At 35.4% G+C, this 21,980-nt stretch overlaps 4 protein-coding genes across 4 annotated transcripts; 3 read left to right on the top strand and 1 right to left on the bottom strand.

Moving 5' to 3' along the window:
* Positions 1 to 2,538: 2,538 nt before the first annotated feature.
* On the top strand, positions 2,539 to 5,008 carry LOC111776774 (transcription factor MYB63). Its single transcript, XM_023656130.2, has 3 exons — positions 2,539 to 2,813; positions 3,874 to 4,003; positions 4,076 to 5,008. Exons 1-3 carry the CDS (start codon positions 2,675 to 2,677, stop codon positions 4,773 to 4,775), a joined length of 969 nt encoding a protein of 322 aa, XP_023511898.2. The 5' UTR covers positions 2,539 to 2,674; the 3' UTR covers positions 4,776 to 5,008.
* Positions 5,009 to 5,262: 254 nt separating this feature from the next.
* On the bottom strand, positions 5,263 to 8,313 carry LOC111776775 (S-adenosyl-L-methionine-dependent methyltransferases superfamily protein). Its single transcript, XM_023656131.2, has 6 exons — positions 8,027 to 8,313; positions 7,783 to 7,846; positions 7,315 to 7,507; positions 6,702 to 6,775; positions 6,354 to 6,509; positions 5,263 to 5,578 (listed from the first exon to the last, which is right to left on the bottom strand). The coding sequence occupies exons 1-6, from the start codon at positions 8,223 to 8,225 to the stop codon at positions 5,455 to 5,457; spliced, it is 810 nt and encodes a 269-aa protein (XP_023511899.2). The 5' UTR covers positions 8,226 to 8,313; the 3' UTR covers positions 5,263 to 5,454.
* Positions 8,314 to 10,811: 2,498 nt separating this feature from the next.
* LOC111776947 (RAF-like serine/threonine-protein kinase 20) lies at positions 10,812 to 17,643 on the top strand. The gene is made up of 9 exons (XM_023656368.2): positions 10,812 to 11,169; positions 12,147 to 14,690; positions 14,794 to 14,874; positions 15,164 to 15,316; positions 15,588 to 15,751; positions 15,936 to 16,083; positions 16,171 to 16,293; positions 16,720 to 16,807; positions 17,254 to 17,643. The coding sequence occupies exons 2-9, from the start codon at positions 12,252 to 12,254 to the stop codon at positions 17,451 to 17,453; spliced, it is 3,396 nt and encodes a 1,131-aa protein (XP_023512136.2). The 5' UTR covers positions 10,812 to 11,169; positions 12,147 to 12,251; the 3' UTR covers positions 17,454 to 17,643.
* A 1,382-nt stretch (positions 17,644 to 19,025) lies between these two features.
* On the top strand, positions 19,026 to 21,904 carry LOC111777476 (phosphoglycerate kinase, chloroplastic). The gene is made up of 6 exons (XM_023657100.2): positions 19,026 to 19,581; positions 19,882 to 19,959; positions 20,045 to 20,305; positions 20,484 to 20,801; positions 20,980 to 21,138; positions 21,459 to 21,904. Exons 1-6 carry the CDS (start codon positions 19,150 to 19,152, stop codon positions 21,666 to 21,668), a joined length of 1,458 nt encoding a protein of 485 aa, XP_023512868.1. The 5' UTR covers positions 19,026 to 19,149; the 3' UTR covers positions 21,669 to 21,904.
* Positions 21,905 to 21,980: the final 76 nt, after the last annotated feature.

The following is a 21,980-nucleotide window of genomic DNA, read 5'->3' as shown; positions in this document are numbered from 1 at the left end:
ACTAGAAATTCAATTTTTTTTTTCAATCTCTAATATTTTCTTTTTATGAATTATATGATATAAATGGATTAGATGATGGTTGGATTTAAATGCCATGTTTGAGGCTGCATGTAGATGAACATGCAAACATAAATATGTCTGTCTCAACAGTTGAATGACATTGATTCTTCTTGAAATTAGGGTTTATACTTTCATTTCTACATTTATTGTGCTCAATAAAGGAAGAATAATAAAGTTCATTTACAATACCCACAAAATAAAAAAAAATAAAAAAACGTTAGTATTTATTTAATTAAAAATAAATCATCGTACAGATGAAATTGATGCAATGTTTTCGTCACTTTTTTCAAATGCTTTGACTCCCTTTTATAATTTGAATCCTTTTCTTCCAAATTAGGAACTTAAAGTCTAATGTTTGATAAGGTTTGATATCAAGGAAAAATTTTAAAACTATTATTGGATTATTGATGCTATTTATAATTGCAATTTCAAGTTTGACTAAAGAAATGTTTTAATGTATAATTGTACATTACCCGCTCATTTCAATGTGTTCACATTATTAAAGGCATGGAAATTCATGATCTAATCTAACGTCATTTAAGCGATGTCAAAATTTAAATAAACACACGGGCATGTAAATGACGTCAAACTTTAAATAAACATACAGGCATGAAGAGCTTTTGACATGGTCATAAGTGAGTATCATAAATGGCTAAGATAGAAGGATTAATGCTTTCTGTAATTTGAAATTCTCTACCATCTAATATCACTTTTGATTGAGGACAGTAACGATTGTTGTGTATTGTGTATTGTCACATTCCATCGTGCCGTTCCATGGATCTGGAATCCACTAATCTTTTGGCTTATTTGTATATTCTTAAACACATTGACAATTTTTTGAAACCGTTCTAAAAATGTTCTATTGTTTCACGCCCTAACCTAATATTTAAATTTCTAAAATGGGTGTCTCAAACTTTTTTTCAAAAGATTTAACACCCTTCATTATTTGAATCATTCTCTTCCATAACTAAAAATTTCTACTTTAAATTTCTACTTAGAATTGAATAGTATGTCTTTATAAATCATTTAAATTATATTTAGTTACCTTGTTATTAATATTTATATTTATTTTAAAATCTACCGTTCACGTCAAGATCTCAATTATACAAAAAAACAATCAATAAATATTTATATCACTCAATATTTCTTGAAAAAAAAATGATATAAAAATATTTATCAGTTTAAACACCTATTTGATATATTTATTTTTCATATTTTATCAATTTCTTTTACGATATTAGAAATATCAATTAATCTTCATGATTGATATCAATTTTATTTCTTCGAATCAAGAACCGTCACGTATACGTAATCATTTATGTCTCTGTCTCTGGTATGGACTCGTAGGTGTTTGGTAATCCCAAAAAGTCTCAATGGTCAGTGAAATGTTACTAACCACAAGAAAATATTAATATCACACGTTCATTGCATTATTAATAATTATTATTTGCTACTTTCCTTTCACTACCAATTTTTTCTACAAAAAAAAAAAAAAAAAAAAAAGACAAACAAATTAATAATAATAATAATAATAATATATGCCTTTTTTTCTTCCTTTGAATGGCACCAAATTTGTTGGATTACCAAATAATCTGACTTTTTTATTTTTCATTCCATTTGTGACATCATAATTTCAATAATTAAATATATCCTAAAATTAAATAAAATAATAATCATTTACAGGTGAACTAATTAAGGGAGCTGGTTGAAATTAGAATTATATAAAAATAATTCTATAAAATATTTATTAATTTTTATAGAATTAAAAATTTGATCTCTAATTTTATTTTTAATTTTAAAAACAAATTTCCACGTATATTTAATATTCAACTCCTATAATTTCTACTTCTCCAAAGAATTTTCAATTCCTACCAAATCCAAACTCACAATTAATTAATTATTAATTAACTAACTCACTAATTACATCATCTATCACTTTTAATTTTTTAATTAAGGAATATCCTTTGAATCTTTATTGAATTACCATTTAACTTTTTTACAGTTAGGGATTAAAAATTGAATGGTAAAAATGATTAATTAGGTAAATTAGATAAATATTTGATGGAACAGCCAAAGATTAGGATGTGGTAATTACTAATTAAATATATTTAATTCTATAGTCAAATTGAATTAATTAATTAATTAATTTAAGTGAAGGATATGAAATAAAAATTAATGTTTGGTAAAACAGTAACATCCGATGGATCCCCTCAACCTGTCCGTCACGTTGATGGTGATGATCTTAGGTTGCAAACTTACCTTCCTGAAATTGACCTCAGGGAATCCCCGACCATCCCTTTTCTTTTTATATTTTTTTTTTCCTTTGTAGAAAAATAATAATATATAATTATGGGGAAAATATTATGGTTTAAAATCCTTCAATTAATTAATTAATTAATTAATTTATTTATTTATTTATAATATATATATATATATATATATTACAACATATTCCCCCATCCTACGTTAGGGTATGAACCTTGTGTTCTGTCCTCTGTCTGTCTGTCTGTCTCTCTCTAGTTTCTCTCTCTAGATTCTCTCTCTCTCTAGTTTCTCTCTCCTGTTTGATATAATAAGAAGAAGAAGAAGAAGAAGATTTGTATATGGTAAAGAGATGGGTAAGGGAAGGGCTCCATGTTGCGATAAGAATCAAGTGAAGCGAGGTCCATGGAGCCCTGCTGAGGATCTCAGGCTCATCAATTTCATCCAAACCTACGGCCATGATAATTGGAGAGCTCTCCCTAAGCAAGCAGGTACTCTCTCCCCCTCTCTCTCCGCCGTCCACCGCCGCCCCCCACCATCTCTCCCTCTCTTATTTCAAATCATTTTCACATTGGGAGTGTGAGTCTGAGTCCCACGTTGATTAATTTAGTAGAAGGTCCATTTGTACGACTCGTTTTGTGGAAACCCAAAACAAAGTCACGAAAGCTTATGCTCAAAGTGGATATCGAGAGTCGTGATTTCTAACATTCTCCATATGTGTTTTTCTTATTTATTTTTTTTTTCTCGCGAAATTTTGGTTTTTTTTTAATGGATAATATTATTCAAATTTTGAAAATTTTAATGAAGTAATTATTAAATGTCATAATAAAACAAAATTATATATGTTACTTTAATTATTTACTGTAGATGAGGATAGAGGGTGCTGACCTTTCAAGTCATTCTATCATAAGAAAAAAAAAATTTATTTCTGCTGATATATTTTTTTTAATAATTAATCCTTCCATTTTAATTAGATATATAATTCTGCGCTTTTAAACCTATTTTTATTGACATAAACCCGACCCTAAACTTAAATTTCGTACCGTATTATTTTCTTAGCTTAGTTTAGTTTAACGATCTTTTTCTCGATTCAAATTCTTTTCATTTTTAAACGATGTCTTTCTTTGAAAGCATTTCAATTCACCTAATTTCTTTACGTTACTTCAGAATATTGTATAAAATATATATGGTAATTAATCCATCTTCTACCTAACTAAAAAATTGAAAAAAAAAAAAAAAAAAAAAAACTCTTCAATATTAAGTGACTGATACCTTAAATTCAACCAACCGACCAACAACCTTGTTTACCAAAAAAACACAAAATTTTTTTTTCAATCTATCCCACGTGGATTTAAAAAATAAATAAATAAAAAAAGAAAATTACCCATAAAGCCTTTTCTTCTTTATTTATTCATGAAAATTTTGATCCTATAATGAATAGTTAGGGTTAATAATCTAGCTTGATTTTCAGCAACAATATATTTGTTTTATTTATCATTTATTTAACACTGAATTCTAATGTTTTTTTTGTTTCCTTAATTCATTTTATAGGATTATTGCGGTGTGGAAAAAGTTGTCGTTTGAGATGGATCAATTACCTTCGACCCGATGTAAAACGAGGAAACTTTACGCAAGATGAAGAGGAAACCATAATCAAGTTGCATAAAACTTGGGGGAACAAGTATGATTTCATTTACGAGTTTTTATTATAAATTCTAATCTTTCTTCGTTTAACAAATTTAACACGTTATAGGTGGTCTAAAATTGCATCTCGTTTGCCGGGAAGAACAGACAACGAGATAAAAAATGTTTGGAACACACACTTAAAGAAGAGATTATTAAAGACGATGATAACCAAAGATTGCAACGAACCAAAGGAGTCTCCGACAACTTCATCATCTTCCTCCTTGAGTTTACGCCTCTTCAATGAAACTCAAGACTTAGAGACCGAACAACCGAACAAGACTAGCTCTGTTAACAACGGCCTCTTTTGTCCTAAACAACAAACCACGAGTTCCCTTTCGAGTAACACCTCAAATTCAAACTCAAGTAGCCAAGTCGACAAAGTTTGGCCTCAAAACCACTTAGATTTTGGAGAGGAAGTGGAGAAGAAGAAAGAGAATAAGCAAATAAGGTCGGAATCGGAATTGGAATCAATCGAAATCCCGTTGGAATGGGACAAAGATTTTTGGAACATATTAGATTTAGAGGACATAGATCTATTTGGATCTAACGAGGTAAATCAATATTACTGTCAAGGTTCGAACTTTGGAACAGAAAAAAGACTGGAATTCGAAAATGATAAGTGGTTTAAGTATTTGGAGAACGAGCTGGGATTGGAAGCCGATGGCTGCACCGGCACCGACGATGTCACCGCGGCGGATAGATTGTTAATGGACGACGTGGACCCTTGTATGGCTTATTTTGCAGATGGGTTGACTCAACAACTTTAGAGCTAAAATCCCTCTTCCAAAAAAACCTATACATATATACACACACACACATCATGCACTTAATTAGGACTTAATTTTAGTGTTTTTCCTAAGGGAAAATTAATGTTTTTAGGTACCAACATTTGAATTGTAAAGGAAAATTATAACGAATTAAAACCATACAATATGGTTATGAAATGTCAATACTATACTATAAAACAATCTATCCATATCCATTTATATTTTTGGATTTAGTGGTTCATATTGCATCCTCAGTCGTTATTAAATCAAATTTAGTTTACTTTGATTATTTCTCGATTCAACCTAATCTATATATACTCCTAGTCACAATCGACGACCTTTAATTTAAGTTAAAACCAATGGCATGGAAGTTTAGAAATCAAAGTCAAAGAACATTGGTTTGGTTGGAGCAAGAATGATGCACATGCACACAATATTCACATACCAAACCCCAGTCAGTAGCTTTGCCTTTAAATCTACACCAAACTTTACTTACTCAAACAAATATATGCATTAATTATTTATTTATTGACATGAAACTGCAGAACTAAGCTCACTTCATTACGAAATTGACATGAAATTATGATAATAACCAACATTCTTTTACGAGTCCATCTACCATCATCAAACAAAGAAGCTAGGAATCGTAGGAGTGGAAGGAAAGAAACGTTTACCACTTTCATCTCTTGAATAAGAACACAGGCACTGGAGCTAGTGGCCGGTTCAACATCTGAAGCTTACAACAAATCCAATTCTCAACACCCAGCTCGCCACAAAATTTTTGGATAGTCTCCAATTCTTCCCTAAACATTAGAAAACAAACCCATTAGAACTGTCTGTCAAACTCACACACATTTGCGCGAACTAATAATGAAACAGTCTAAACTCAACGCTAACAACAAATATTGTCTGTTTTGGTCCGTTACGTATCACCATCAGCCTCATGATTTTAAAACGCGTTTACTAGGTAGAGATTTCCACACCCTTATAAGGAATGTTTCGTTCCCTTCTCCAACTGATGTGGGATCTCACAATCCACCCCCTTGGGAGCCCAGCGTCCTCGTTGGCACACCGCCCGATGTCTAGCTCTAATACCATTTGTAACAGCCCAAGCTCACCACTAGCAAATATTGTCCGCTTTGACCCGTTACGTATTACCATCAGCCTCACGGTTTTAAAACGCATCTACTAGGGAGAAGATTCCACACCCTTATAAGGAATGTTTTGTCCCCTTTTCAACCGATGTGGGATCTCACAGACAAGTGTTATTTAATTCGACGTGTGTATTCCCATATATAACCCCAACCCCACAATTCATTTTCAAAGAAAACAGAGATATGACTAGTTCAGAGATTGAATTACTACCAATGTCATCCCACAAAGCAGGTATTTAGCCTTGTGAATTAATTTTGACTGATGAAAGAAAAAGATGAAATATGCACTTGTTGATGCATTCAAGATTTGTACACGACGATGATATATAGATAAAAAGTTTTAAATCCAAAATTAGTAGCTTTAAGACAGAGAAATAAGCATGGATTGCAGTGGGAAGAAAAAGAAGAGGAGCAGAAGTATTACAGTCCACCAGGATGCCCCACATAAACCACAAGGCTGATGAGCCCTCCAGGTTTTAGAAGTCTATAGGCAGCTTCAAGTGCTTGTAATGTTGTTTCTGACTTTGTAGTGATTGCTTTGTTTCCACCAGGTAGGTAGCCAAGGTTAAATGCAACAAGCCTAAGAAATAGAGCAGCATTAACTGGTATATCTAATCACAGATAATAAATTTATTTGAATTCTTTCTTGTTCTTCAACTTTCTTACATGGTTGTTCAAGATTCATACTATTAGCGAAGAAATGCAAAAAAGGATAGGTATCAATTAAAATGACAAATATGTCATTACTAAACACAAAATGTGGAATCATTACCTAACGGGAGAACCCTCTGGAATGACATCTTCCATTCTGCTGTGGCAAATGGAGGAGAGTTTAACAAGTTTCCTCTACATAAAACTAGAAAATATGAGCACTTGAACAAACATTTTTCAAAGTTAAACTACACAAAGCAGAAGGTAAAGTCATCGGTTGATCCCCATTTTTTGAAAGTGAACTGACAAAGGTAAACGATAAAAGCTTTCCACACCGCCCGGTGTTACAAATGGTATCAGTGCAAGATATTGAGGACGTTGGCCCCCAAGGGAGTGGATTGTGAGATCCTCATCGATTGGAGAGGAGAACGAAACATTCCTTATAAGAGTGTGAAAACATCTCCCTAGCTGACACGTTTTAAAACCGTGAGACTGACGACGATACGTAACGGGCCAAAGCGGACAATATCTGCTAGTAATGTGCTTGGTTTGTTACAAGCTTGAAGTCGCAAACAATTGGATCACATACAATCAGCATATGTTCATGCTAAAGAAGCTTTAGACTATCGTAATTACAATTTTAGGCTGTAGGCCATTAGTTGGAACAAGTTATGAGCTGTATATTTACTAGAAGAACATCATGGATTACTCGAATGTGATAAACCGAAGGATACCTCTTTTTTACAGAGTGATTCGTCCAGTAAAGCAGAAGTACTTTCTAAGGCCTCTTTCTGAACGTCCATTGCATAAACACGAGCAGAACCAGCTTCATCAGCAACCATTTTGAGCATAGCTAGAGTATCATACCCATTTCCACAAGTAGCATCTACCACTGTATCCCCTGTTCTGATTACACGTTTCCATACACTGATTGATAAAGGACAAGGTAATTAATATCTAGAACAACAGCTAGAAAGCAAGCAAAGTTTGGAAAAACAATAATGAACTGCCCATAATGCAAAGTTTGGGAAGTCTCAAGGCATAGGTTTGAGCCTAATGATCATACAGCTCAATAGAGACCATTGCATTGAAAAAGAGAGGCCACTGAAGAACGAAGGCCTGAAAACAATAGAAAACATACAGCCAGGCCAGCACATGTAAAAATGCACAAAAAATAGTTAGCTGATGATGCAAATACATACGAGTGAGCAACTTCTGTCGCTCTCTTCCTCCCAAAAAGGTAGCCAACCATGACATCCTCCAATCCTATTATCGCATTATGCACAATTTCACAACAGCACATCAAATTTCAATAGAAATGTTTACAAAAACAACAACAACATAACAATAATCAAAATCAAGACCCCTAAAACGAATATTATGTTGGTAAATGATAATCTAACAAGAAAATGTGCAGATTTAAGCACAACAAAATGAAAATGTAACCTTCTAGAGACGAAAAATCTTTCGACGACGACGACGACGACGGTGAAGAGAAATCACTCTGATACTCGGACGATATCCCATTTGAGTGAATACGATTAGAAAAGCAGCAAAGATTTCTCAAATGTCTTTGACGTCCTACGACTGGTTCGGAGGCAGCAGCAACCGCTACCCATTTGTACCCAAATTTCAAAGATAACATCTCTCCCAACTCTCTGGATTTCCTCCACCGCCGATTCCGCCTGTACTCTCGTCGGTGAAGAGACGGAATGACGATTACAATACGACCGGGCCGGGTTACAATGGGCCCACTAACGAGAATATGGCTTTGTCTTATGGGCTTACCATAATGGGCTTTTGTGATTATTTTAGCGAACCATTCAATTAAATATTAAAAAAAATATTATCTGACTAGACATGAAGATGACTTGTCTACCACCTTGCCACCTCAGCAGTAGCATGTAGTCCACGGTATGGCGTGACCTTTGAGAACAAAACGACTAAAACGCACCGCCTTGAAACAGTTTGTTGCTGCTGTTGTCTTTTTCTATGTGTATGAACTGACACGTGGCATCGAGATGAGCACACTCGGACAAATGGCGCTCCGTGTGCCAAGTAAGATGTACACTCGGCTATTTAAATACCAAATACAGTCCAAATAAAATTGAGATAATTAAATATTTAAAAAAAAATCTAAATAATTATATTAATTAAAATTATATTTAATTTATATGCCCAAAAAATGCCTTGGAGCATAGGTTACTGAATTAATTGAACTCCTGTAGTGTTTCTCTGCCACGACGCAGCTGTCCATACACTTGTTTTTTCTTTTCTTTTCTTTTTTTATTTTTTTAATAATAAAATTTAATGTCATTTTCATCTTGGCCTTATTTGATAGTTATTTTTAATATGAATTAAATTAAAATTTTAAATTTCTTTTAATAATAATTAACTTTTGTTTTGAATTAAATTTATAAATATTAAGGAGATTTTAAGAATTTAAGTTAAATTTAAAAAACTGAAAAAAAAAACATAATTTTTAAAAACTAAATATATATAAAAAAAAAATTTTCAAATTTATATTGGAGGATGGGGCAAAATGGTATTTTACTTATTTAATTATTTATTATTTGGTTAAATGTATAATTAATTGCATGAATTGGCCAGAGGTTGTATGAGAAGGACACGTGGGGTTAATCTATTGGAGGGTTTATGAACGGTTACAAATGCGCGATGGATTTATTTTTCTTCCTATTGGAAGTTTATTACTTAATTGATACATATTCAAGTTTTCTCTTAAAGGAAACCCAACCTTAATTTTCGGAAACTTTTCTTTTTCCGACTTTGCCCTCTGATTCGAGGCTTAATTACTTCCTCTACCCAATTTCGTTGGAACGCTCCGCTCGCTTTGTGAATTTCTTTCTTTTTTTAGCATTTTTTTCCCTTTCAATAATAACATAATTTAATTATAATAAATTTAATTAATTGGCTTATTTATAAACACAAATTTTAAATTTAAAGTAATTTTATTCGAGGAGAAATTTAAGCCATACCATATTTGAGTTTATAATATGAAATAAATAATAAATTGAGATATTTTAATATAATTATTGAATTATTTTAACTATTTAAATTTGTATGATATTTAAATAATGTGAAAAGACTAATATAAATTTCAATATATTACATAATGTGAATGGAGTTTGAGTCGATTTTTAAAAAATATTAAAATTTTCATATCCTAATGGATTAATATATATAATTATATAAGTTAATTTAATATAATATTTGACTCATTAAATGCATCATCTTCATTTATTTATGTGCATGTGATTGCAAAAGTACTTTCATTATTTTTCAATATTAAATAATTAAAAGCCACTAATTCAATAAAATAGAGATTATCATCGATAATTTAAAAGTTTTAATATGATAAGTCGGTGGATACATTTTAAGTCCGTCACTCTATATTTTTGTCCAAACTATAGTACTTAAATTAAATATAATTGACTAAATTATAAATAAAATAATAATAATAATCTTAAAAAATTGTTATTTGTTTTTTTAAAAAAATTATATTTACTCTTTAATAACTTTTTTAGAATTTCAAATCAAAATTTGGATAATCTTAGAAATTAATGATCAGATCAGTTAATAATTATTATGCTTTAATAATTTATATTTAATATAATATTTATAATTTATATTTAATTATCACTTATTAAAATGAAAATACCTTAATGTATTATTTTATTTGAAGTATAATTTTATATATAGTACTAAAGAAAAGTATTTAAAAAATTTCCCGTCCATAGATCCATTTCTTACGTGGCTTTGAAGAAAAAAAAAACTTTCCAAATGGCTGGAAGTGCGACGTGGAGATACATCATTGGTGCACGGAAATGATGGGTAATTATCCAGTGTGCTCAAATCTAACTGAGCCTGCTATCAATATAAACCCCCATAAAAAAGAAAAAAACGAAATAAAAGATCTGGAATATTTTAAATAAACGACAGAAATGTTACCGCGCTTACTGGGTCCCACGAGAGGACCACTCAGATCTTTACAGTAACGATCGTTCGGTCTTGGTCGTGCCACGTGGCGAATGATCCAGTGGGATGATGCCAACATGGAAGGCGGGGTGGGGGGCAGTTGCTTAGAGTAGAATTTGTAAAATATAGTCAACGCGGAAAACAGTTTGGAAAGTAATGGCATTCATGTAAAAAAAGTGGTATAGCAGGGGTATTTATGGAAGATGGTTTCAAGGTATTGGCTACCTTCTTCTCGTTTTGACTGTTGGCGAAGAATTCGCTAATTCGAAAGAAATGAATGGAAATTTCAAGTTGTATTGCCTGAAGATCGAGCTTCAGTTTATGTGTTATCAAGCCTGAAGGAGATTGATATCTGTTGAAGAAATCTGAAGAAAAAGGACTCTTAATTTCGTTTTGGTTTCTGTTTTTGTTTATTTCATCGTCTCGGATCAAAGGCTGGAAGTGTTGGAAAGAGTGAATGAACTGAGGGAAAGTCGAGGAAATTTTGTTTTTCGAGCTTCTCGTGGAGGCAGTACTATTGCTTAGTACTCGAACCTTCTCGGGAGGTTTGAGATATGGTGTTTCTTCCTTGGTTCGCTCTGCAAATTCATCAGGTACTCCGATTCATTACGTTTTTATTTTTTTATGTGGATCTGATTGAGCTTTTGAAGATTCTTGCTTGATCTGATGTTGATTAGTGTGCCAGTACTTTCATTGCCGTGAAATTTATGTTCGTTTAGTATGTGTAGGATTGTAATTGAGTATCTGGTTAGATGAATCTAAATTCTATTGCAGACCTAGCGGAATGTTCGTGATCGTGAGGTATACAGATAGAATGTATTTAGATGGATCCTATAAACAGTTATTCATACTCTTCGTTGTCTGGTTCTTTTGTGTTGACTACTCAAGACTATAGTATTATGGTTCGTCTCTTATGGATTGGCTTGGCTCTGATTGTACAGATCGCAAGTTTTTGTTTGACTTCAATCAGATGAAGGAAATAAAGGATTTAGAGTATTTATGAATTACTGTGGTGCATCAACTAGCTCTAAAAAATTGATTGTTTTGAGTCTTTGAATTGCAAAAACTTAAGTTTGTAGCATGTTTTTCAGTCACTCTGTGAGACACTTCAAATTCCTTACACTTATTGGACATGCATCAAAAACTTCATGCTTGATGATTGATCTATTTTGAAAAAAAGTACAAGAGTGGTACTAAATTCTGAAAGTGAAAAACTATAAACTTGTTCTTCGTCGCTCCGATTTGTTTAAAAAAAAACATCAACGAACTTATTTTTTCCAGCACTTAAATGCACGAGCATGATTGACTTGAAATTTTCTATTTTATGAGATGATAAATTATTCTAAAGAATTTTTAGCTGATTTGAGATGGTTTTCAAATAATTTAAGAAAATTTGAAATAGGGAACTAGTTTCTTTGAACCAGTTTATGTATCAGATCATATCCGGAAATTTCGATTGTTTTACATTTAACAACCTCTTGTTTGAAAATCAATATGCTTCAGCTATTTTTGGTAGTTTGTACTATTTCTGATGGTTTTTTAATATATATTCCAACTCCTGGTATTGTAGAGCTAGCACTCGGATTTCCAAGCAACTTTTCCCTATTGCCTTCTGTCTGGTTGAGCTTGTTCAAGCTTGGCTGAGTTAACGATAAAGTTATCAAAACATGATGAGATGGAACAGTCAAGAAATGACCAGCTCCAATGCACTTCCATGCAATATGGATTTGGGGAACTACAACCTGCATCTAAATCATCCATAGAGGACCCTATGAGTATTGTTAACATGCAAAGTGATGGAAGATCCATGGATCTTAGGATGTCAGAGGTTAAGCCTGTCCTTAATTACTCCATACAGACAGGCGAGGAGTTTGCTTTTGAGTTTATGCGTGACCGAGCAAATTCCCGAAAACCACTCATTTCGGACTCAGTTAGTGACCCTAATTGCACTTCAGGTTATATGGATTTAAAAGGAATTTTAGGCCTTAGTCGTACTGGGTCTGAATGTGGATCAGATAATTCAATGATTACTTCAATGGAAAAAGGTACAAAAGATTTTGAGCGAAAAAACTCTTCATTACATGGAGACAAAAATAACCATGGAACAGTTCATCACAAATCACGCGAGCCGTCAGGATATGATAGTGGTCGGGGAATTGGTCATGGCTATGCTTCTTCTGGAACTTCTGATGGCTCGTTAGCAAAGATGAAAGTCCTCTGCAGTTTTGGTGGGAAAATTTTACCTCGTCCAAGTGATAGTAAGTTGAGATATGTTGGGGGTGAAACACGCATCATTCGGATAAAAAAGGACATTACTTGGCAGGAGCTTATGCAGAAAACATCATCAATCTATAATGAAACATATGCAATTAAATATCAGCTTCCTGGTGAGGACCTTGATGCGTTGGTTTCAGTTTCTTGTGATGAGGATCTCCAGAATATGATGGAGGAGTGTAATGAGTTCAAAGATGACAAAGGATCCAAAAAACTTAGAATTTTTCTGTTTTCAATGAGTGATTTGGATGAAGGGAGTTTTTCTATGGGTAATGTGGATAATGACTCTGAGATCCAGTATGTTGTCGCAGTCAATGGCATGGACAGTGTTACTAGAAAAAGCTCAAACCTGCATGGCTTAGCAAGTTTTTCTGCCAATAACCTGGATGAGGTAGATGGACAAAGCATTGAAAGGGGTACAGTTCTTAAGGAATTGGCTGGTGTCAATGCATCGGCCTTAACTGGTAATATTGCCCCGTCATCCTTGCAGTCTTCACAACCTGTTCGGGCAAATGCCTATAATGCTTATGAAACCTTTGTACAGACTTATCATGAACCTCAAGGACAATATCCAGAGATACCATCAACAAAGTTGAAAGGCAAGTTAAATGATTCGTTTGAGAAAGAGATTCATCCTAAAAGTGGCTGCTCCTCAATTCCTTCTCATTTGTTTGATGAAAAATCAACTCCAGTTTCCATGGCGCAAGGTGAGTTTCCCTTCTTAACTCCCAAGAATGAGTCAGACCTCCAGGGTTCGGAAGGACTTTCTTCAATGTCTGTTTCTGGAAATCCTATAGTTTCTAGATCAAGTGATATGGATAACATGATTCATAAATTGCCATCGAATGCATATACTCATGATTATATGGACAGTGAATCAAAGGTCGTTGATTTGAGTCTCCTTGAGCCTCCAGCTGTTGTGCAAAGAGTGTATCGCTCTGAGAGAATTCCTAGGGGGCAGGAGGAGTTAATGAATCGCTTATCTAAATCTGAGGATGCGCATGGTTCCCAGTTTCTAATCTCTCATTCACAGTCTGATCAGGACCAGATACCAGAATCCACTGTCCAACTGCAAGATAGCAGCAATTGCGAAGCTGAAAATTCCCTTCCCATGGAAAAACCATCACATACTGCTACTAAAGTCAGGGATGATGAGTGTTACCAAATTCAAGATGGCCAAGTTTCTTCTGTAAAGAATCAGGAGGATTCTGCATTGGGTCTCTTGCAGCTTGACATGGGTGAGGTTGTTGGAATGGGGTGTAAAGACAATAAAATTCTTGAGCAATCTCAGATTGGTTCTAAGGAAGAAAGTTTAATTAACAATGTTACTGAAAAAGCATCCACGGGTAATGTTTCCAAACCGGTGCAAGGAGACATTGTTATAGATATTGACAATCGATTTTCTCGTGATTTCTTATCCGATATATTCTCCAAAGCAATACCTTCTGAGGATTCATTTGATATTAGCAACCAACTGCACGAAGATGGAACTGGTTTGGGTATTAATGTAGAAAATCATGAACGTAAGGGCTGGTCACATTTCCATAATTTGGCACAAGAAACGTTTGTTCAAAATGATGTTTCTCTTATTGACCAAGATCACATTGGGTTTTCATCTGCTCCCAAGACTGTTGGAGACAATCTTACTCCTTCAACAACTATAATTCATGAAGATTCTCAACTCAATTTCGGTGATGACCAGAAAGTGTTGTATAGGATAAGTGGACACGACACCACCAATTTTCTTTCACGTTATGATCATTCCCGACTGAATGGCGTCGATAGTTCGCAATTTGACGCTATGATGGAAAACCTAAAGACTTTAGAGTATGGGCATGAGGTACACTTCAGTTCTTACCATGGATCTATAATTCCTATGTTTTTATTAGAAAATTGACTCATAAACTGGGATGATCCTTAACTAAATTTTATACTCCTGGCAGGATGCTAAGGTAGAATCTAAGGGCAGTGGCTTACCTCCTCATGATCCTTCTTTGGGAAATTTTGATCCTAATACATTACAGGTATAGTTCTTTCATGCTATTAAATATATGATATCCTCTTCTGCTGCCTGTAAATCTCCACGAAGTATGGAAAGTGCGAAACATTGGGAACTTCCTGGGGACTTCTTCTGCCCCTTTAAGTTCACATCAACCCTGCTGTAAAACTATCTGTTTTTCCCTTTTAACTCTGGTTGCTTAATTTGAATAGAAGATCAATTTTAGATAGACTGGCTTCTGTTTATTACCCCCTTGCTCTTTCAGAATGTGTACTATCTTTGCACTTTGCTTACCTTCTGCATGCACATATTAGATCATAAAGAACAATGATCTTGAAGAGTTGAAGGAATTGGGTTCTGGAACTTTCGGCACTGTCTATCATGGAAAGTGGAGAGGAACTGATGTTGCAATTAAGAGAATAAAGAAAACTTGCTTTATGGGTCGATCGTCAGAGCTAGAGAGATTGGTAATTTTAATTTGTTTTAGCTGTTTGTTGATGCTGTATTATAGTCGTTGTTATTACTATTACTATTATTTCTGGCATTTTTCAACAAACCATTAGTTCCTGGCGTTTCTTGGGGGAAATAATTAAGAAATTGTGGTGCTACGTCATAGAAATAATAGTTGGGGGAAATAATTAAGAATTTTTTTTTTCCTTTAATCGGGATACGGTTTCTATTTGGGTTGCCGCTAACACCGTCATGTAATCTTATTTTTTTTTCTTTCGTCCCCTATAGACTGTAGAGTTCTGGAGGGAAGCCGATATTCTTTCAAAACTTCACCATCCCAACGTGGTTGCATTTTATGGTGTTGTGCAAGATGGTCCTGGTGGAACATTAGCTACTGTGACAGAATACATGGTTGATGGTTCCCTTCGACATGTTTTGCTTTCCAAGGATAAGTAAGACCCCAGCTGTTTCTTTCTGGTTTTGAGTTCAGTATATTTCGGGTCCATACAGATATAAACCAAAATTATATCACTAATACAGTGACTAAATCGATAGTTTCAAAGAGATAAACTTTGATTTATGCCCCGGTTTATTTTCATAGTCACATTTCCCATTTTACAAATTTTTAACTTGCAGGCATCTTGATCGACGTAAGAGGCTAATAATTGCAATGGATGCAGCATTCGGAATGGAATATTTACACTCAAAAAGTATTGTCCATTTTGATTTGAAATGTGATAATTTGCTTGTGAACTTGAAGGATCCTCAAAGACCAATTTGCAAGGTGATCCGAGGGTGTTTATGCTGTTTTCATATGTCTGTCCATTTAAAATATATTGTTTTTCTATGCGTGACCCACCTTCTATTTCAGGTAGCTGATTTTGGCCTGTCAAAGATCAAGCGAAATACCTTGGTGTCTGGTGGTGTAAGAGGAACCCTACCATGGATGGCACCTGAGCTACTAAATGGTAGCAGCAATAAAGTCTCTGAGAAGGTGATGTACATGTGTCATTGTCTTTTTGAATGTCCTACTAGAAAATTAACCAGTGTTTCTCTGTTATTTTATCTACCATTTGGATTCATTGAAGTTCTGCATGGCATGGAAATTTCTCAGTTGCCTGTACTTGACAGTGAAATTTGAAAATATTCCAAGCACTCATGAAATCTGCACGGACGGTAGTTTGTTTGCATGATTTATTTTCAAATTTAAAACGCTTGTAGTTTGTGGGAATACAAAAAACACAACTCTCGCTACATTGTACACACATTGACACTATATGCCATATGATAAGCACACATCGGCAAATATTCTATATGAGATGGCCTAAGAAATAATTCCGAATCTATCTTAGTTGGAAATGACATAGATACAAAACTCTAAAGCAACTGTTCTATTGACTAAAAGCCATTTGATATACAGGTTGATGTGTTCTCTTTCGGTATTGTATTATGGGAGATTCTCACAGGAGAGGAACCATATGCCAACATGCATTATGGGGCTATCATAGGTAAGAATATCTAGACTTTAACTTCTGTCCTGCACGTTAAAATACTATCTCTGTGTTGATTCACGCACACGCTGACCTTTCTTCTCCGAATTCAGACATCATAAATCAAGCTAAATTTTATTAATAACAGTTTCAGTTCTATGGGAAACCTAGCGACCATATACTAATTCAACGTGTCCCTATGGTGTCTATGACTAGTTTTTTTTGTGATTGCCAGAGAAGTATTATTTTGTTAGATGGAAAACATTTTTGTAGGCTGCCTTCTCTTAACGTGGGTCTTCTCGTTGTATGTTCATGAAAGTATGGCTACTCATAGGAAAAATAAACTAATTCTAAGTTGGGCTCCCACTGGTTTACCATTTGAGCACACAAGATTAGCAATATGAGTGATTTTTAATTGTCGCCAAGACAAAACTTGATCTCAAGATATCACTTCTTATGTGCAGGGGGTATTGTGAATAACACATTGAGACCAACCATTCCAAGTTACTGTGATTCTGAATGGAGAAAGTTGATGGAACATTGCTGGGCGCCAAATCCTTCAGATAGGCCATCCTTCACAGAAGTTGCAGGGCGTCTGCGTGTTATGTCAACAGCTGCTGCTAGCCAAACAAAAGCACAAGGTCCCAAAATACCAAGGTCATAATCATCTTTCAAATGGATTGTTGAGTTACTCATATGCTTTCTTATATATTTGTTCATTCTATTCTACAGTCTTGAAAATTGTGTGTATTTTTGTCAATAGAAGGTAGATAAGTGTTTTGGTGTGAAATATACTGTTGAACCTTAAATATAATTCTTTATTATAGTTTATGCAAAAAAACTGATAAAAGCTAGTTAGGAGGGCTTTGCTGCCGTTGATTTCCAGCCTAGTTCCTGATTTTGAGCGGTTCACAAATTCAGTGATGTTTGAATTATGCAACTCTCGTTTTCACTTTCCTGTGTTGGATGATGAAAGTCCTACATCGGCTAATTTAGGGAATGATCATGTATTTATAATCAAAGAATACTCTCTCTATTGGTATGAGGCCTTTTGGAGAAGACCAAAGTAAAGCCATGAGAGTGTCGTGAGAGCTTATGCTCAAAGTGGACAATATCATACCATTGTGGAGAGTCGTGTTCGTCTAACACCCTTTTTGATTGCTCCACCGCCAAGTAATGTTCCGTGTTCAAAGCTTGGCGGCATGAAACTCTGAGCAATTCATTAGGGAAAGCCAGTGGATGAAAAGTGAGCCAAGGCGACGGAGGCGAGAGACGTGGTAGAGAGTTGCTAGGTTCGAGTATGCTGTGGTAAAAAAAAAATCAACTTTTCCTTTTTTAAAAAATAACTCTTAATTTTTTTTTATGAAATTACAATATTGCCACTGACATAAATATTTTTAAACTATCATTTTAGTAAATTAATTATAGATTATGCATTTAATTTTATAATTAAAGGTAAATTTTGTTTGTTTCTAAAAGTGTATTTAATAAATAAATAATGAAAAATTATTTGTTTTTATGTAAAAAATTCTGAACTAAAATTGATTTTGTAACCTTTTAAGAACCAAAATTAAATTTTAGAACGTAATAATAAATTTAAGAATGAATTGTCACAGGTCCAATTCTTATTTCCAATAGAATAAATTTGTGATTGTTGGATGAAAATCTCACGTTACAAACACGACTCTCCACAATGGTATGATATTGTCCACTTCGAACATATGCATGGCTTTGCTTTAGACTTCCCCAAAAGGTCTCATGCCAATGAAGATGTATTCATTACATCCTCTCCTTGAACAAAGTACACTATAGAGCCTCCCCTGAGATCTATGGAGCCCTCGAACAGCCTCTCCTTAATCGAGGCTCGACTCCTTCTCTAAAGTCCTCGAACAAAGGAACAAAGTACACCCTTTGTTCGACACTTGAGTCACTTTTGACTACACTTTCGAGACTCACAACCATTTTATTCGATATTTGAGGATTCTATTGACATAGTTAAGTTAAGGGCATGATACCATGTTAGGAATCACGAGTCTCCCCAATGGTATGATATTGTCCACTTTAAACATAAGCTCTCATGACTTTATAACAATGAAAAACAACTTGAAGGCATCACACAATCTAGAAATCATGGATCGTCAACCTTATCTCAGCGATAAGAGAAATCTGTGATCAAAACCACAAATTGATTAATACCCATTCGTTCTCACTGTTCTTCCTGTCCCAATCTCTTTCTCCCTCCACAAATCATAATCGCCTTCCAATTTCTTCCACATAAAACTACTCTCCCAAATCGCCAAATCCCGCCCTTCTCTGTTTCTCACTCACAGCACCCACTTCATTTCTCCTCTGCATCATCAATGGCGTCTGCAGCTTCCCCTGCCACTTTCCATCTCCTTCCCACCACATCCTCTTCCACTTCTTCAACCCGCTCCGCCCTTCTTCAGTTTTCCCCCACCGCCACTTCCTCCTCCTCAATCCGCCTCCGCAGCGCCCCCATTCAGCGCCTTGGCTTTGCCGCCTCCGACCCACTTTTCTCCCTCCATGTCGCCTCCAAGATTCGGTCGTTTCGGGGCAAGGCTTCGAGGGGCGTGGTGTCCATGGCTAAGAAGAGCGTTGGGGATTTGACTGCATCGGATTTGAAGGGGAAGAAAGTGTTCGTGAGGGCTGATCTGAATGTGCCCTTGGATGAGAATCAGAATATTACTGATGACACTAGGATCAGAGCTGCTATTCCTACAATCAAGCATTTGACGGAGAAGGGAGCTAAAGTCATTCTCTCCAGCCATCTGGTGAGTGTACTCTTTGTTTTGTTGTATCTGGAAATTGATTCGTAGCTGTAAAGCTGTTTGAATTGATTGATGGGTTAGCGATTAGTTAATGGAATTTGTAGAGAAAAGGTTAAGGGATGTTAGCTGTGATGGTACATTGCATGTAATGGCAATTGGGTTTTTATGTTCTTGATTAGCCATCCATGGAAACTTGAAATCTGGGTTCAAATTCTTCTTTTCACTAACAAAAACTCTTGAAAGTACACTGTTTATGCTTGCACAAGCTTGTGTTATCTGTTCTTAAACAATCAAAATTTTCAGGGACGACCAAAAGGAGTGACTCCAAAATTCAGCTTGGCACCTCTTGTGCCTAGGCTTTCTGAACTCCTTGGCATTCAGGTACCCACGATATGAAACAAGGGCTTCTTTTTCTATTATTGTTAATTATCACCTTTAAACATGTTCTGTTTCTTATGTTCACCAGGTTGTGAAGGCTGATGACTGCATTGGTCCTGAGGTTGAAAAATTGGTTGCTTCCCTACCAGAAGGTGGTGTCCTTCTCCTTGAGAATGTGAGATTCTACAAGGAAGAAGAGAAAAATGAACCCGAGTTTGCGAAGAAGCTTGCTTCTCTAGCTGATCTTTTTGTAAACGATGCATTTGGAACTGCCCATAGAGCTCATGCGTCGACCGAGGGAGTCACCAAGTTTTTGAAGCCTTCTGTAGCTGGTTTCCTCTTGCAAAAGGTTTGATCCTTTAATCGACACGAACCCGCTTGTTATACTACACATTAGATACTATTTTCGTTTTCACTGATCTTGAATGTAACTGGTAACTTGTCTCAGATTATGAGTGGCCTGATCTTCGTCATGTTATTCTTTTCCTATGTGTAATGATTTTTAACCATGTGGGTAATCGTTTTAGGAACTCGACTATCTAGTAGGGGCCGTGTCGAGCCCCAAGAGGCCATTTGCTGCTATTGTTGGTGGTTCGAAGGTCTCTTCAAAAATTGGAGTGATTGAATCACTTCTAGAGAAGTGTGACATCCTACTCCTTGGTGGTGGAATGATCTTTACATTCTACAAGGCACAGGGACTTCCCGTCGGTTCATCTTTGGTGGAAGAGGATAAGCTTGAACTAGCAACCTCCCTCCTCGCGAAGGCGAAGGCGAAAGGAGTATCCCTTTTGTTACCGACCGACGTCGTCATTGCCGATAAGTTTGCTCCAGATGCAAACAGCAAGGTTTGTTTGTAAATCTTGTTCTTAGATCCATTTCTCAGATCAATACAGGGCTATAGAAACACAAGCTTCTGAATTTTTATGGATTGATTCGAATAGTGGCTTCGTTTTCCAGTCTTTTCGAAACTTTTAAAACGCTCTACGGAATAGGGAAATAAAAAACTTGATTCTTACCTTGCAGATTGTCCCAGCATCTGCTATCCCTGATGGATGGATGGGGCTGGACATTGGACCAGATTCCGTAAAGACATTCAATGATGCTTTGGACACTACCCAAACTATCATCTGGAATGGACCAATGGGAGTGTTCGAATTCGACAAGTTTGCTGTCGGAACAGAGGTAATGAAAAACTTCTCCATGGTGATTAAAATGCTCTTTACATTGATGTCATTATCGTACTGACTTAACCAAGGAGCGTGTCGTAACGTTTCTAACGTTCATGTTATCAAACACGCCTTCCCCTATTGTTGACTGACCTTTATGTATCTGTTATATTGCTGGAGTTGAGATCTTGAATGTTAATGGTACTCTGAGGTGCTTGATTTGTTTGGTTCATCGAAGTATCACATGATAGAGACGTAAAAACCGATGTAGTTGAACGTGTGTACAGTATGTATAGCTGATGTGTTTATGTGGTCGAAATATGCGCTTGGTTGCAGTCGATTGCTAAGAAACTTGCAGAGCTCAGCGGGAAGGGGGTGACGACCATCATCGGAGGTGGAGACTCGGTTGCAGCTGTGGAGAAGGTGGGAGTTGCGAGCGTTATGAGCCACATTTCGACTGGTGGGGGTGCCAGTTTGGAGTTGTTGGAAGGCAAAGAGCTACCCGGTGTCCTTGCTCTCGATGAGGCGGTACCTGTCGCCGTGTAGGTGATGGATCATTCCATTTAATTTTTTTCTCCTCCCCGTTGCAGCTGAATGCTTGAATTGCAATGTGTAATAGAGAAATATATTGGTGTAGAAATAAGAGTTTTTGTTGTAAAAGTGGTAGCGTTATGTCTCTCTGCATTTGACATTCCCTTGCCGGCTGGGAACAGACTGTAGGGGTAACAACTGTTCTAAGAGTTGTAATAAATTTGTGCATCAATCTCCCATTTTCCTATGTATTTTCACGTTTTTACGAGGAATGCTTATACTAATGTGTTAAAACGAGCACCCTTACAAAGAACGTTTTATTTTCCT

Source organism: Cucurbita pepo, chromosome 16, assembly GCF_057944985.1.
Source record: "Cucurbita pepo subsp. pepo isolate OVF chromosome 16, ASM5794498v1, whole genome shotgun sequence".
In the NCBI taxonomy this organism is placed as follows: Eukaryota; Viridiplantae; Streptophyta; class Magnoliopsida; order Cucurbitales; family Cucurbitaceae; genus Cucurbita; species Cucurbita pepo.
Note: the sequence above shows the minus strand (reverse complement) of the source record. Positions and strands in the feature narration are given on the sequence as shown.